The sequence below is a fragment of the Macaca thibetana genome, chromosome 4 (assembly GCF_024542745.1).
Source record: "Macaca thibetana thibetana isolate TM-01 chromosome 4, ASM2454274v1, whole genome shotgun sequence".
Classification (NCBI taxonomy): Eukaryota; Metazoa; Chordata; class Mammalia; order Primates; family Cercopithecidae; genus Macaca; species Macaca thibetana.
Genome location: NC_065581.1, coordinates 57,317,121 through 57,333,853, shown reverse-complemented (window position 1 = coordinate 57,333,853; position 16,733 = coordinate 57,317,121). Strand labels below are relative to the sequence as shown.

At 34.1% G+C, this 16,733-nt stretch overlaps 1 protein-coding gene across 19 annotated transcripts in view; it reads left to right on the top strand.

Moving 5' to 3' along the window:
- The window catches only part of DST (dystonin), a 1,587,602-nt gene that overhangs the window by 1,413,673 nt on the left and 157,196 nt on the right, over positions 1-16,733 (top strand). For all 19 annotated transcript variants that reach the window (XM_050788752.1, XM_050788754.1, XM_050788765.1 and 16 more), the window contains 18 exons: positions 53-181; positions 337-414; positions 502-663; positions 750-854; positions 3,487-3,582; positions 4,149-4,274; positions 4,909-5,061; positions 5,243-5,397; positions 5,603-5,729; positions 6,504-6,687; positions 7,499-7,656; positions 8,149-8,327; positions 9,112-9,250; positions 10,036-10,229; positions 11,330-11,492; positions 12,207-12,290; positions 14,251-14,358; positions 14,875-14,973. In XM_050788752.1, the coding sequence (XP_050644709.1) occupies positions 53-181; positions 337-414; positions 502-663; positions 750-854; positions 3,487-3,582; positions 4,149-4,274; positions 4,909-5,061; positions 5,243-5,397; positions 5,603-5,729; positions 6,504-6,687; positions 7,499-7,656; positions 8,149-8,327; positions 9,112-9,250; positions 10,036-10,229; positions 11,330-11,492; positions 12,207-12,290; positions 14,251-14,358; positions 14,875-14,973 (2,439 nt within the window). The remainder of the gene's footprint in view (positions 1-52; positions 182-336; positions 415-501; positions 664-749; positions 855-3,486; positions 3,583-4,148; positions 4,275-4,908; positions 5,062-5,242; positions 5,398-5,602; positions 5,730-6,503; positions 6,688-7,498; positions 7,657-8,148; positions 8,328-9,111; positions 9,251-10,035; positions 10,230-11,329; positions 11,493-12,206; positions 12,291-14,250; positions 14,359-14,874; positions 14,974-16,733) is intronic.

Below are 16,733 nucleotides of genomic sequence, written 5' to 3'. Positions count from 1 at the left end.
GTCTTTATTGTTAGCAATTTCTTTTCTAAACTTAGTATTTTACTGTTTGAAGGTACAGCTGGACCGCACTGAATGGGGCTCAGATTTGCCAAGTGTTGAAAGCCATTTAGAAAATCATAAAAATGTTCATAGAGCTATTGAAGAATTTGAATCTAGCCTCAAAGAAGCTAAAATCAGTGAGGTATGTGAATTTAAAATTTGTATATATTTTGTTTTAGTTTACTCTTGTTTTGCTTTTTACATAAAGACCCTGTAAATCAATAATAGATACATTAAGTGTGAGTCAGAATTCCTTCAGATTCCTAACTGGAGTGTCTTTTTAATCTCATGTTATAGATTCAAATGACAGCACCTCTTAAACTGACTTATGCAGAGAAGTTGCACAGATTAGAGAGTCAGTATGCAAAACTCTTGGTAAGTTTTTTTTTTTTTAAAACCTTCTGTTTCCCTTATCTATATTTGGCAAAAACCTGATTCTTATGATGATTTTCCTTACTAAAGAATACATCCAGGAATCAGGAACGGCACCTTGATACACTCCATAATTTTGTAAGTCGTGCGACTAATGAACTTATTTGGTTGAATGAAAAAGAAGAGGAGGAAGTTGCTTATGACTGGAGTGAGAGAAACACCAACGTAGCTAGGAAAAAAGATTATCATGCTGTAAGTACACCCTTTGTACTTGCATACTAGGGTTGCATTTTAGGTTTATATATTTTTCTAACACACTTCTTAATTCTTTCTTGAAGGAGTTAATGAGAGAACTTGATCAAAAGGAAGAAAATATTAAATCAGTTCAAGAGATAGCAGAGCAGCTACTTCTAGAAAACCATCCAGCCCGGTTGACTATTGAGGTAAGCTGGACAGTGTAATGGTGTTGGTTGAATATTGATATGATTATTTCCCTTCAGATTCTTTTGTTGCTGAGCAGTTGAAAATTACAAACCATCTAACTTTTATTAAAACCTGGCTCAAAAATAATGTTTCTGACAAATTGTACTGACTGCCTTCTGTTCTCTGGCTCTAAGTATGTCACCCATCACTTAGAATAAAAGTACCCTTGTCAGTCTCTGTGGCTGAGAAGATGTATTACTGTAAATATAAATACCTTTATATGTATACCTTCTCTATATAAGCATTGCCATATTATTTATTACTGATTGTGTAACATTGCACAAGTGACATAGTCTTGCCAAGCCTCATTTTCCTACCAGAAATGGGAGAAATTACCTCTAATCCATAGAGTTGTGATGAGAATAAGAAGGAAATAATTTACTCTTATTGCTTAGTATAGTTTTTGGTACATTATGTGTTCTCAAAAAAATACCAGCTGTTATGATTCAGTTTACTACTTTTATTTATGCTCTGGTTTTGTGAGGTGTATTGGGACAGCATCGTGACAAGGCTTTGTAATGTGCAATGAACATTTCAAATTCAGAAGTGGAAAATTGAGATGGGATTTATCAGGTTGCCTGTGCAGTTGGAACAATGTTTTAAATTGTATATTAGACAGAGTTAGTGACTTTCTGAATGGAGGATGGGGGGTTATGTAAGAAAGTAGGGATTGTCACACATGGGCTTAGGGATTGTCATTCATAGGCAGTCAGATGTGATATTTTGCCAGAGGAAAAAAAATGATGCTTGTCCTGAAAGTTGTCATGCTTCAAACTCACAATTGAGGAAAGGAATCTGATAGGTTCGCTGAAATCATAATAGCTCAAAATATTAGTATAATTCTAGGCTCATCAGGAAGTTTTAGGGATGGTATGTATGATCTTTTATATAAAATACAGTTTTGTGTCTACATGAAATGTCACATATGAATGTTAAAAACGTAGAAGAGTAGGGAACCTTTTGGGAAAGGAAAGTAGAATAATGGAGGGCCTGGTATGTGGTTTTGTACACTAATAAACTAAAAAGAGAGTATTTCTTAGGGTAGAGAGATGAAAACTGTTAGGAAATACGATTATGGGCCAAGAATTTTGATGGGAATGGAACATGTGAATGTCACTCTGATTACTTTTATGTAGAAATTATAATTTAATTAATGAAAAATTTCTTAAGTAAAATGAAACCTTGGTCATCTTTATGATCCCATTGGCCTATCCAGTGTCTTGTGTGGGTACATGGATAATATTTAGTTAATTATCAATACTGTTTCATGTTTTATATGAAAAAAGAATATATGATACATGTTTTCTAGCCAATTTACTGAAAGTAGCTTAATTTGAGGTAGAATATGATCATGATATGTTGCCAGATTTTCAATGCTGCATCATACATTCCATTCGGAAACGCTGCCTAACTATAGCTCAGCAGGAATGAGCTTTTCCAAAAGGAGGAAAAATGACAGGCTTACTTAAAAGTCATTAAAGCATCTCGAGTGCCCTCTTCTGGAAATCAGTGAATTGCACCTTAAATAGAAAAGAATATTTCATGTTTCCTTAAGGAAGTAGGTATCCTTTCTACAATATTGTTTACATGAAAGATACACTCTGTATTGAGTTAAAGTTCAAGAAACACATTTTTAAAATAAAAATAAAAATTCCTAGTATTTTCATCATTATAATTTCAGAATTACACTGATTTGGGAGTACACACATTTCCTTTTCCACCCTCCCCAAACCTTACCCCAGCAAAAACAAAGAGAAAACTACATAACCATGTATTTCTGTGTTAGAAGGTATATTTTATGATCTAGCACCATAAAAATTCAGAGAAAGGAGAGATGAATGTGCCACAAAAGAAAACATACCGGAGGATTCCACAAAGCAGATGTAAGAGCTGGTGGCAAAGGAGTCAAGCGTCGGTTTTGTAAATAGGAGGGATAGCTTGCATTTATTTTAGTTTTTAAATATTTTTTTTCCCGTAGCAAGAGTTAATTTTTTTCTTATATTTTAAGAAGAAATTTCAAGAAGCTTAAAATTGAAAATAAATCAACTTGCGTGGTTTAAAAATTTATATTTTAACTTTAGGACTGACTTTGTATAAGTGAGAAGACTTAGATAAGAGGAAAATTGTACTGCCCTGATTTTCTTTTTTTCTTTTTTTCTTTTTGAGATGGAGTTTCACTCTTGTTCCCCAGGCTGGAGTGCAGTGGCGCAATCTTGGCTTACTGTAACCTCCACCTCGTGGGTTCAGGCAATTCTCCTGCCTTGCCTCCCGAGTAGCTGGGATTACAGGCATGTGCCACCACACCTGGCTAATTTTTGTATTTTCAGTAGAGACAGGATTTCACCATGTTGGCCAGGCTGGTCTTGAACTCCGGACCTCAGGTGATCTGCCTGCCTCAGCCTCCCAAAGTGTTGGGACTACAGGCATGAGCCACCATGCCCAGTCACTGCCTTGATTTTCAAGTCTTATTCTGCCAAAACAATTGGTCATCTATTTAGATAGTGGAGTTAGCATTTAGAAGCATCAGTATCAAAAGGTATGTGTGCCTTGTTTCTCTCCAGTTAGTATTGATGGCTCTGTTTTATCTTTAAGGCCTACAGAGCAGCAATGCAGACGCAGTGGAGCTGGATCTTACAGCTCTGCCAGTGTGTGGAGCAGCACATAAAGGAGAACACTGCGTATTTTGAGGTATGTGAGTAGAATCATAACTTCGATAAAATCGTAACTTCCATATATATATATAATGTGAATTGTTTCCTTTGTAGGCTGGAAGAGTTGGTTTTATGTCCTATGAGATAGATTGAAGTATTCTGTTAATGCAGGAATCCTTTAAAAATCTCTTAAGATATCCTAAAATCTTTGTTCTACTCTACAAATGTGTCTTCTTATTTAGGAACTGTTTTCATATAGAGAATCAACCATCTATAACTGCTGAACTTCTAAAATCATAGAAGTTTTTAAGTATTCTTGGAATTTCACTCCTACTTAAAAATTGTTTAAATCCTAATTTAAAACAGACCTTCAGTCAAAATAATAGAGAGTCAAAACATCATATACACATAAGTTTTGGACACTATTCAACTTCAAGGGTTATTCTTTGGTCCAAGGAAGGATGTGACTATTAAGCTATCTTGTGCTTTTATTCTGTTCTCACTTCTGAGGGGTACACATAGGACCTTGGTTTTGGAGGGTGACAGCTGTGTGCTTTGCTGGTATTTAACATACTTTAACTGCCAGGTTTCTTCTTTCCTTAGTTTTTCAATGATGCCAAAGAAGCTACTGATTACCTAAGGAATCTAAAAGATGCCATTCAGCGGAAGTACAGCTGTGATAGATCAAGCAGCATTCACAAGCTAGAAGACCTTGTTCAGGAATCAATGGTACTAATACAAAACCTATGCATTTTATAAGTATGCATAAGTGATTAGATTAGTGTTTTACATGAGCAGAACTTTGTATTTTATTGGCACTCTTGATATTTCCCACTAATTCAATTACACATTTGCACATTCAGTTTTAGTATTCTTTTGGCAACAAATACAACAAAAGTGTTTTTTTATGTGATAGCTTTGATATTTTAAGATGGTTTTATAGTGGGGTGTGTGTGTGTGTGTGTGCACGTGTGTGTTTAGTCATTCATTCTGCAAATACTTTTTAAGTTCTTAATATATCCTGGGCACTGTTTTAGGTTCTAGAGCTACAGCAGTGAACAAAGCAGACAAGAATCTCTACCATTATGCTTACATGCTAGAGAGGGAGTTAGACAATAAATAGGATAAATAAGTAAAATTTGTATAATATGTTAGGTAGCGTAAATGTCAAAGAAGAAAAAGAAAACCAAACAAACCAAAGAAAGGAAGAGGGATACAAGACAGGGTGGAGGGGGAATGATTGAAAATTTAGACTAGGTAGTCAGAGAAGACTTTTCTGATGAAGTTTAATTTGTGTGAAGTGCTGAAGGCATGGAGAGTACAAGTCTTTTACTTCTTAAAATTCACTGTATTTATTACCTAGGAAGAGAAAGAAGAACTTCTGCAGTACAAAAGCACTATAGCAAGCCTAATGGGAAAAGCAAAAACAATAATTCAACTGAAGCCAAGGAATTCTGACTGTCCACTCAAAACTTCTATTCCAATCAAAGCTATCTGTGACTACAGACAAATTGAGGTACTTGCAACTCCTAGAAACACACCAGTTTCTGTCATTAATCATATATTTTGTAAATGAGATCATATTGCTAACTAGTGATGATTTCCTCCCTCATAAAACAAAAAAAATCCCAGGATTGAGTATGGAAAACAGTTAACAGTGACCTCATTGAGTTACTCTGCTCTTTATTTAAAACCAGATAACCATTTACAAAGATGATGAATGTGTTTTGGCGAATAACTCTCATCGTGCTAAATGGAAGGTCATTAGTCCTACTGGGAACGAGGCTATGGTCCCATCTGTGTGCTTCACCGTTCCTCCGCCAAACAAAGAAGCGGTGGACTTTGCCAACAGGTTTGTATATATTAGCTGAAAACATTGATCTAGTTTTGGGGGCTCTCTGAAGGTTGAAGAAACAATTAATACTGTGTCAACACCCCACAGGATCAGAAGTCTCTAGAACTAATAAACATGGAATATTTCACACAGAAAGAAAAATTGCAGTGTGTTTTCAGAGGGAGTAAAAAGATTAATCTGAGTTCTTTTTCATGTATTTCAGAATTGAGCAACAGTATCAGAATGTCCTGACTCTTTGGCATGAGTCTCACATAAACATGAAGAGTGTAGTATCCTGGCATTATCTCATCAATGAAATTGATAGAATTCGAGCCAGCAATGTGGCTTCAGTAAGTGTGAATCTATATGTTAACCCAATATGTCCAAAAATGTGCGTGCCTTTTCATATGTGTGGTGGTGTTTGTGTTTGCTGTAGAATAGGATGGAGTCCGGCAAATCCATGCTAATATTCATTTATTCAGTCAATATTTGTTATATGCCCACAGCATATAAAACACTTTTTAAGAATTTAGGAAATCCGGAAATCATGAATTTCATTCAGTGCTTACTGTGAGATGGGGAGACAGAATGTAGTTGTTGGATATACAATGATGGGTACAGTTGATTTCATTTATTGAGTTTTGTAGACTTGTTTTTCTTTGTCGTTAAAATTGTTGGCTGGGTGCGGTGGCTCATACCTGTAATCCCAGGACTTTGGGAGGCCGAGTTGGGCGGATCACCTGAGAGGTCTGGAGTTCGAGACCAGCCTGACCAATGTGGAGAAACCCTGTCTCTACTAAAAATACAAAATTAGCTAGGTGTGGTGGCGCATACCTGTAATCTTAGCTACTCTGGAGGCTGAGGCAAGAGAATTGTTTGAACCTGGGAGGGGGAGGTTGTAGTGAGCCGAGATTGCGCCATTGCAGCCTGGGCAACAAGAGCGAAACTCCGTCTCAAAAGAAAAAAAAAATTAAAATTGTTAATGAAAAAGACAGTTAATTTCAAATGTTTCTATTTATGATTATTCGTTTAGATTGGCATATACCATACAACCAATTTGAAGTGTATCCCATTCAAATCTATTAGTAATAGAATGAATTACATGAGTCTTTGGTCTTCTTTAGATAAAGACAATGCTGCCTGGTGAACATCAGCAAGTTCTAAGTAATCTACAATCTCGTTTTGAAGATTTTCTGGAAGATAGCCAGGAGTCCCAAATCTTTTCAGGCTCAGATATAACACAACTGGAAAAGGAGGTTAATGTATGTAAGCAGTATTATCAAGAACTTCTTAAGTCTGCAGAAAGAGGTAAAGCATGGGGATCCCCGTCTTTTTTTCCCCATAGGTGTTTAGTTCTGGCTAATTTTTGCTCTCAGTGGGAATCTCAATCTTAGGTATATTGTATCACTCAGCCTATCATATGTAGACACAATTTCTGGAACAGTAAAAGCATGTTTGAGGTAGGAAGACTCAAGAAGGGATTTATTTGTTTCCAAATGATGAATTAATAAAAGGTGCCAACCAACTGGTTGGACAAACAACGAATTCTTACTTTTCATCATTTTCACTATTTTGCAATCCTTCAGTTTCAGAAAAGATTCAATTATTTTCCCACTTACCAAACTTGGATTTTATACAAGGATTAAAGTAAAAGGTTTTTGCCTAGTTAACTTTTGTTAGATAAAGATTTTATTTTGAACTTTTTTGATTTTAGAGACAATTTTATTAGTAATATTCTATTTTTAAAAAATCTTAAACATTGAATGTTATTCACCTACTTTTTACTTTTAAGGATTTTTATTTGATTTTTGTAATTAATCTGTAGCTAATATAATTTACATTTTTGTGAATGTAAAATAGCAACATATTATTTTGGACAGCATTTAATCAGAAATTGGTACTTCAAATGGCATTTGGGAAATATTATTAATTCTTCTTAAATTTTAAGATTTATGTTTTAAGATTTATACCTTTAGAATGGGTTTGTGATGAAAACAGGAACCATTCGCTTGACTAGCTATGTCCCAGTAATAACAAAGTTGTCATATTAAAACATAAACAGAAGCTTCTAAGAGATAGAAAACAAGGTATTTTCTAAACATTATATTTATTTTCACAGAGGAGCAAGAGGAGTCAGTTTATAATCTCTACATCTCTGAAGTTCGAAACATTAGACTTAGGTTAGAGAACTGTGAAGATCGGCTGATTAGACAGATTCGAACTCCCCTGGAAAGAGATGATTTGCATGAAAGTGTGTTCAGAATCACAGAACAAGAGGTGAGAGCTATAAATATGTTGGGAAAAAAACTAACTCTCTTAATGACCTTATGTATCATCTCTTGTGACTTCTTAATGTTCAGTTTTGTACACTCACACTAGCCAGTCTGGTGTGAGGTGAGGTCTGATTATGTAATTATTGCTGATTATAAACTAGGATTCAGTCTACCTCTGACTCAGGTAAACATGAGAATATGTACACACTCACCTTCATTGTGATGAAGGACATAAGGACTTGTAATAAAAGTCATTATACACCTGCTGTGTGCAAAAGTACTAAGTTAGATGTTGAGCCTAAGGAGATGAGCAGTAAGGGAATTATTGATTGTAAAACTTGAATGCCATGGCGTGGTTTCTTTGATAAAAAGCAAAGAATATGTATATTTCTAAGTCATTGGTCTTAATGTGAAATGTGTGTTTTTAAACTAGTTTAAGAAAAACACCTAATCATAGGTGATGGCCTGATACCTTTGTTTGTTCTCTGTTCTATAGAAACTAAAGAAAGAGCTGGAACGACTTAAGGATGATTTGGGAACTATCACAAATAAGTGTGAGGAGTTTTTCAGTCAAGCAGCGGCCTCTTCATCAGTCCCTACCCTACGATCGGAGCTTAATGTGGTCCTTCAGAACATGAACCAAGTCTATTCTATGTCTTCCACTTACATAGATAAGTATGTAACTGCTATCTCAATAAATTGCTTCATACAACTCTCATTTTTATTTACTATTAATTTAAAATTTTATTTTTATTAATATAAATATTACATTTTATTTTGTCTTAAGAAATACATTATTGGCTAGGCGCGGTGGCTCATGCCTGTAATCCCAGCACTTTGGGAAGCCAAGGCGGGTGGATCACCTGAGGTCAGGAGTTTGGGACCAGCCTGGCCAACATGGTGAAACCTCATCTCTATTAAAAATACAAAAGTTAGCCAGGCATGGTGGTAGGCATCTGTAGTCCCAGGTACTTGGGAAGCTGTGGGAGGGGAATTGCTTGAATCTGGGAGGTGGAGGTTGCAGTGAGCCAAGATCGCGCCACTGCACTCCAGCCTGGAAATACGTTATTTTTATGGAGTGATGACACTTCTCTATGTTAATAGTGGATGTGCTTCAGAGATCAGCGTGTAATGTATGGTCCTCCCACATTTTGCGTGTAATTTGGGTAGCTCAGCAGTTGTAGCCAATGAATTTTCGTCTCATACTTAAATAAAGTTAGAAAGAAACCATCTTATGTTGCAATCTCTTGCTGAATACCACTTGTGGGTCAGGGCATGGGTTGGAGCACATACTGTCTATTAAGAAGAAAGCCAGAAAAATGTTAGTTTCATGGTAAATGTATCAGTGTTCCAAGGTGAAGAACATGTTATGTCATGTGTCATAATGGTGCTTCAGGACTACATTATGCAAAAGTAAACATTTAACAATAGGTGGCTATTGTTTAATTTCCTTTTTAAGGTTAAAAACTGTTAACTTGGTGTTAAAAAACACTCAAGCTGCAGAAGCCCTTGTAAAACTCTATGAAACTAAACTGTGTGAAGAAGAAGCAGTTATAGCTGACAAGAATAATATTGAGAATCTAATAAGTACTTTAAAGGTATGAGACTCACTTTTGGCTATTTTTAAATATCATATTCTACAGGTATTTCTCTAGCACTTAGATCTTCAAACATCAAGCATTAAATATCTTGGATTTTTGAATGGATTTATTCCATTTGTGTCTCTCTGATCTCACAGCTTACTCTAAATAAGTATGTTCAATCATTTTAGCTTGAGGAGAGTTCTCATTTGAAGTTCGAACCCTTTTGACAGTAGCTTTTGATAGTCAATTCATGTTGGTAGCAAGAGGAGTCGAAGCTAATAATTAAATTATTTAAATTATTTGTAATAGATAACTTGCTAAAAAAGAAGTTAATTTAAGCTATCAAGGAGGTAAATAGAAAAGTTAATCTGAGAAAGGAAAAAGACTTGTAGTTCAACTCATCTATATGTATTTCTTTAGCAAGTGTTGAAACTATTGCAAATCAATTTTTGAAAGTTTTGTCAGTGATTTTTTAATGCATGTATTCCTTTTTAACAATGGGATTAGTAGGCACTTAAAAGCAGACAATGAAAAAGACTTACTTTATTATTGGAGGTAGCAAACTTGCCTATGGAATATATTTTATTTTGTTGATATACAAATTTTATTAGGCTGAACTTTAAAATTGTCATTAAAAAATCAGAGTACAGTCAAATATTGAAAATTTCGTAAAGTTTGAACTAATGTAACATTTTGTATATGAAAGTATATACATATGTATATGTATATATGAAAGTATATGTATATGAAAATGTATATTTTGTATATTTTTATAACTTTTACCAATTAATGTATTTTAGCAATGGAGATCTGAAGTAGATGAAAAGAGACAGGTATTCCATGCATTAGAGGATGAGTTGCAGAAAGCTAAAGCCATCAGTGATGAAATGTTTAAAACGTATAAAGAACGGGACCTTGATTTTGACTGGCACAAAGAAAAAGCAGATCAATTAGTTGAAAGGTGGCAAAATGTTCATGTGCAGATTGACAACAGGTTAGTATCCATTTTTGTTCAGTTTTAGCACAAATTTAATGTCTATCTATGGTAAATGAGTAAAATCTAAACATGAGGCTATGTTTTTTACTTCCATAGTTAATTTGTTAATTACAATACCTCCACTTAGCCATATTTCTTTCTTTCTTGGATGACTTTAGTAAGACATTTAACTTCAAAATAAGCATTTTTTTCAACTCTGTTTCTATTCGTATGTTCTAGCATTTATGTAGTTAATCTGCTTGCCTTTTCTGAAGGAAAAAACAATGTAGTTCTCTAATTATTACCAACTTATAATATTCAAATAACCATGACTTAGTAAGAGCATGAAGCCTACATGTGATAGGGCTGTGTGTAGCTTCTATACTGGACTTAAGAAATGTAAATAAATGGAAATGCCCTGATGTTCATTTTAATTGAAGATACAGGAAAGTCAAAATCATTTCCTCAGTTACTGAATTAAAAAAGATTTTAGGGTTCATCTTAAAATAAATGAATTTGTGTCCTTTCTCATTCATTTTCATGCTTATATTAATGCAAATAAAATGCTTTTATGATACAGTGCCATTCTCAAAAAATAAAATTATGTTCAAATATGTGTTATCTCTGTAACAAATATGATGCATAGGTTTAATGTGGTAGTTTTTAAAATCATAGAGACAAGTATGTAATCACAGCTTCTGGAAAATACTCTCTGAGACCATGTTGAACCCTTCATTGGACTACCTTATCGTTATTTCAAAACTGAACTGCCATTTGATGCAAGCCTTACTATTCAAGATACTGTAATTGATAATAATTATGGTTAAGTTTCCACTTTTCTTGCTTTTTAGCTTTAGCCTCTTGGGCTTGTTCTTAGAATAATCACTGTCACTAAATTGCGCAACTCAAGGAGCAGAATGTTTATATTCAACCCAAAGCCAACAAGGAATGCCCTTGGAGGTGTGTCTCAGGGTGCTGCAGCCTTGAGTTCTTTATACATACCCCTCTTGTGCTTAGTGCATTGCAGTCCAGTTATTTTGTCTCTCCCATCTCTACATCTTCCACCCTCCTGATGGATGTTGTTGGACACTGTGACTATTCCGTTACTATCCTCTTAGGTTACGGGACTTAGAGGGCATTGGCAAATCACTGAAGTACTACAGAGATACTTACCACCCTTTAGATGATTGGATCCAGCAGGTTGAAACTACTCAGAGAAAGATTCAGGAAAATCAGCCTGAAAATAGTAAAACCCTAGCTACACAGTTGAATCAACAGAAGGTATGTAAAAATAACTCCCTCTACTGAAGTTATGTTTGCATTTGGTCAGTCATGCTCCTCATCTTCCTTTCTTATGTTAAATGAAAAAGTCACCAACTCTTTAGAGGAAGGTGGAGAGTATATCAAAAATATTAAAATCTTGCAACCCAAACCTACATACATGACTTATTTTTATTTCTTGGAAGTAGTTTTTGAAAGCATGAGTAATCCAAAAGTGGAGAGTGTTGGGATAGTTTTCAAATTCCTGATGATAATTTATTTAATCATAGGTATAGAAATCTCTTTGACACTTTGCTGGCCACAGTAGTTTTCTGGGTTCCTAAATAAGTAAAAATGGTTATCTATGGAAAATTAAATACCACATTTGACAGAAAGTTTGAATGCTTTGCGATTTTTATTCTATCTTTAGGGGCCAGTCACAGATAGCTCTTTTTTTTTTCAGGAATAGGTGGTGGCCAAGGGCATCGAGTCTGCTTTTGGATAATTCCTAAGGAGTTTAGTAATTTCTGCTTTGAAAGCCACATGGGGTGGGTCACTTCTGTGGCTTAATCTGGAAGTTTGTAATTTACCCATAAGGCAAGTTGCATATTAAGTGCAAAGGGCTAAGGAGCTATACCGTGAAGTGGTATAGATATGTCTTAGTTACTGAGCATCTTATGTAGTAGAATAGCTGAATTCCTTGTCATTTTTCTTCTAAACTGTGTATATTTATAGATGTTGGTGTCTGAAATAGAAATGAAACAGAGCAAAATGGACGAGTGTCAAAAATATGCAGAACAGTACTCAGCTACAGTGAAGGTAGGAAGATTCATTCACTTAAGTAAAATTTAATATTCAGGTATGTGATTCTACATGTACTTTCAAAGCCATGCTAGTCATTTCACTCAGTGTTAAAAACTAAAAAGAATCTTCATTTGAATTTTTTTGACACTTATCTAATAATCCTTTGTGAAATTAGTCACATGATAGCCCCCCAATTCATTCATCTTCTTCTCTCTCACATGTGTACACCCCTGCCACTCCCAGCCACCACAATAATTAGCTCTGTAGTTGGTTTCTTATCATTTTTCTCTCTTTCTTTCTTCTTTAACATTGTTAGGGTATTTCATGGGAGAACTTCTAACTTTCTCACTTAGGGGGACATTTTTCATGCTTTTCAAGTTATCATTGATAACTTTTCAGTTTTAGCCTTCCAGATCCATAGTTCCATTGCTTAGCCGGGAAAGGGGGGCTGCATAGGGCTACACTATTGTTACCTGTATTTCCATGAGCTTCCAAACAGACTTAGGAAATTACCTGACCACCCTACATGTTTCTGATTTTGTCCCCATCTTGGAAGCATCTCCAGGATTGGATAGATTACTAAAAATGTAATTTTGCAGTACAGTCATGTGTTGCTTAACAAAGGGGATATGTTCTGAGAAATGCGTTGTTAGGTGATTTTTTCATTGTGTGAACATCGTAGAGTGCACTCACATAAACCTAGATGTTATAGCTTTCTACACACAGGCTATATGGTACAGCCTCTTGCTCCTAGACTATAAACCTGTACAGCATGTTGCTGTACTGAATAGTGTAGGCAACTGTAATATAATGGTATCTATTTGTGTATCTAAACATAGAAAAGGTATAATAAAAATAGGGAATACAATATAAAAAATGGTATATCTGTATAGAGCACCTACCATGAATGGAGCTTGCGGGACTAGAAGTTGCTTTGGGTGAGTTAGTGAGTGAGTTGTGAGTGAAGGTAAAGGCCTAGGACATTGCCGTACACCTCTATAGAATTTATAAACACTATACACTTAGACTATACTAGTTTATAAAAAAATTTCTTCAATAATAAATTAACATTAACTTAATGTAACTTTTTTACATTATAAACTTGTAATTTTTTTAACCTTTTGACTCCTTTGTCATAACTCTTAGCTTAAAACAATGAACACATTATACAGCCATACAGAAGTATTTTCTTTCTTTTTATCTTTATTCTGTAAGCTTTTTTCTGTTTTTAATTTTTGTTTTTTTTGTTTTTTGTTTTTTACTTTTTAAACTTCTTTGTTAAAGCCTAAGGCACAAACATACACATTAGCTTAGGCCTATATAAAGTCAGGATCATCAGTATCACTGTCTTACACCTCCAGATCCCACGGGAAGGTCTTCAGGGGCAATCACATGTACGGAGCCATCTGCTCCTATGATAACAATGCCTTCTTCTGGAATACTTTCTGAAGGACCTGTCTGAAACTGTTTTACAGTTAACTTTTTTTTTTTTTAAAAAATAAGTAGAAGTACACTCTAAAATAACAACGAAAAGTACAGTGTGGTAAATATATAGACCAGTAACATAGTCATTTATTACCAAGTATTACATACTGAACATAATTGTATGTGCTATACTTTTGTACGACTGGCAGCACAGTAAGTTTGTTTACACCAGCATTGCCACAAACATGAGTAACGCATTGTGCTGTGACATCACTAGGCAATAGGTATTTTTCAGCTCCATTATAATTTTATGGGGCTACCATCATGTATATAGTCTGTCCTTGACTGAAATATTGTCATGTGAAACACGACTATATTTTCTGTATTTAAACCTAATTTAATGAATCTAGGTTAGGTTCTAATGATTTGTGTCAAATCACTAAAGTTAATTTAGTGAATCTAGGTTCTAATTATCTGTGTTAACTTAATGCAGAATGAAACTCTAGTACTTTGCTTCAATTCATTTTATTTTATTGACTCCTTTATACAGGACTATGAATTACAAACAATGACCTACCGGGCCATGGTAGATTCACAACAAAAATCTCCAGTGAAACGCCGAAGAATGCAGAGTTCAGCAGATCTCATTATTCAAGAGGTAATAAAAGTATGACAGAAAGAGGGGAAAGGGCATAAAAGAAAGAACACTTTCTTTTTGAATTTTATTTTTTATTGTGGTAAAGCATACATAGTCTAAAACTTGCCATTTTAACAATTTTAAATGTACAGTTTAATGGCATTGCAGTATATCACAATATTGTGCAACTGGTACTACTGTTCATTTCCAGAACCTTTTCATCATCCCAAACAGAAAGTCTGTACCCAGAACAATACATTCTATTAAGGGTTTTTAAAAACCCTTGACGAATTTTTATTCAAGATTAATTATTAACTATAGAGATAAATGAATGTACTTCATGGTGAAATTTAGAAGAGAATTATCATTTACTATGATTTGCACAATAGTAATAAGCTCATTCTTACCATTTATTATGGGGGAGTTGTGTGTTTTGCTGTCTAAAAGCCTAGTTAATGTAATTATTATTCAAAATTCATTCAACTTTTTAAGAGTTATGGAGGTAATGCTTTTATTATTTTTTTTTCTTACTTGCAGTTCATGGACTTAAGGACTCGGTATACTGCCCTGGTCACTCTCATGACACAATATATTAAATTTGCTGGTGATTCATTGAAGAGGCTGGAAGAGGAGGAGGTAATCATTTACAGTGAGCAGCCTGTAAATATAAAGGAGCTAGAGACGAGCAGTAACTACAGTATAGTTTGGGAAAGCAAAACGTGTTTCATGATAAATTTATGTGGCTAGAAGCAGATGTACAAATAAATATTGAATTATAAAATTACAGTGAAAATGACTGAAGGCCTAGGATTTTAGTTTGTCTTTAAGATTCACTCAAATAGAAAGTCATTTCATTTCATGACTTTACATTTTCACTTCGAGACTCTAATATGGTGGGGTTAATGTCTTAAATAAATTATGAAATTTTGGCAGTTTGGCAGAATATTTTTCAGCCTTCTCACAGCTGAGAAGTATACTTCTTTGAAGTATAGTTACTGCTGGTATGATGTCTACAGGAATACTACATGAACACTTTTGTCTTAAGTATTTTAAATTAATTTGTATCTCAAGTTAAAATTATTGTATATAATGTAAAGATGCTAACTTAAAAGTAGTAGATGTTTTTACAAAATGATGATACTTTTAAGAATTTTGGAGTTTTGGGTTTTTTTTTTTTTTGCAAAAAGATATAGCACATAGCATTTAAAAAGGCTGTTTAAATGCCATTCTGATTTGGAGAACTTCTGCAGCCTTGATTCTGCATTTAAAAATTATATTCAGAAATAGGAAGAGTAAGGAGTTATTTATAAAAATCAATGGTCACCAAAGGCTCTTGTATCTAATGTAAAAGGGAGTATGCTGTGCTTTATTATCTTGATATACTTTCTATTCCCCAGAACAGACAAAAATAGTAGAATGAATGTTGAAATAAATAAATTGTGGGACATTAGCCATTTTAAGTTGGACTTTATTGAAATTCTAAAGGTGATTATGCTTAATGTAACTCCGTTCATATGAGAGCCGAAACAGCAGTAAACATCTATTGGATGTTACTTTCTCAGTTTCCTAAAAATGTGACCACTGTTATAAACTATTTTAGTCTGTTCAGAGTTAACAGTTTTCTGCAGCTAAATCACTAACATAGCTAATTGCAAGACTTTATAACACTCTTCCTTTGTGCTTAAGAGAACCAGGATATTTGTGACCATCTTAATTGCATGCATCTTTCATCTATGAAAGAACATCCATAATTTTCTTATATTTTTAGTTTTTGAGAGATCTTATTCCATTTTAAATGGTATGCAGGTCTTTTAAATTGTATCTGCAGTAGTTAAATATAAAATAAAATAAGTTCTTTTCTTATAGTACGTATCTGATTATACATATATGGGCCACTTACTTGATTTATCTGATGAAGCAGAATACTAGCAATTGATAGAAACAAAGAATATTTTAGAAGGCCGTAATTGAATGCAAGTTATTATTGTCGTCCTTAAAAATGTCAAAGATTTATAATTAATTGAAACCAGCAAATATGGTTATAGAAGAACAAGCGAAGGCTATAATTTAAAATAGATTAAAAAAAAACTACCACTTAAGATTACATTAATGGAATGTCGTGTAAAAGATACATAGCTCAATTTTTAGACTCAAAAGATTGGTGTTTCTGCAACTGAGGTTTGAAGACCCACATGAAAAACCTTGGTTTAAAGCAGAATTTTCTATAATAAACATAAAATCAAAGATGGATGCAAGTTAATTTCAGAAGTAATACTGATTTAGTTAAAAGAAATGTTACTAAAAATATCTGTAATAGATATTAGATATGAGAGAGAGATTCTTTAGTCTGCTGAGAACAAAATATTCAAAGTATTAATCACTGTGATTAAAGGGCA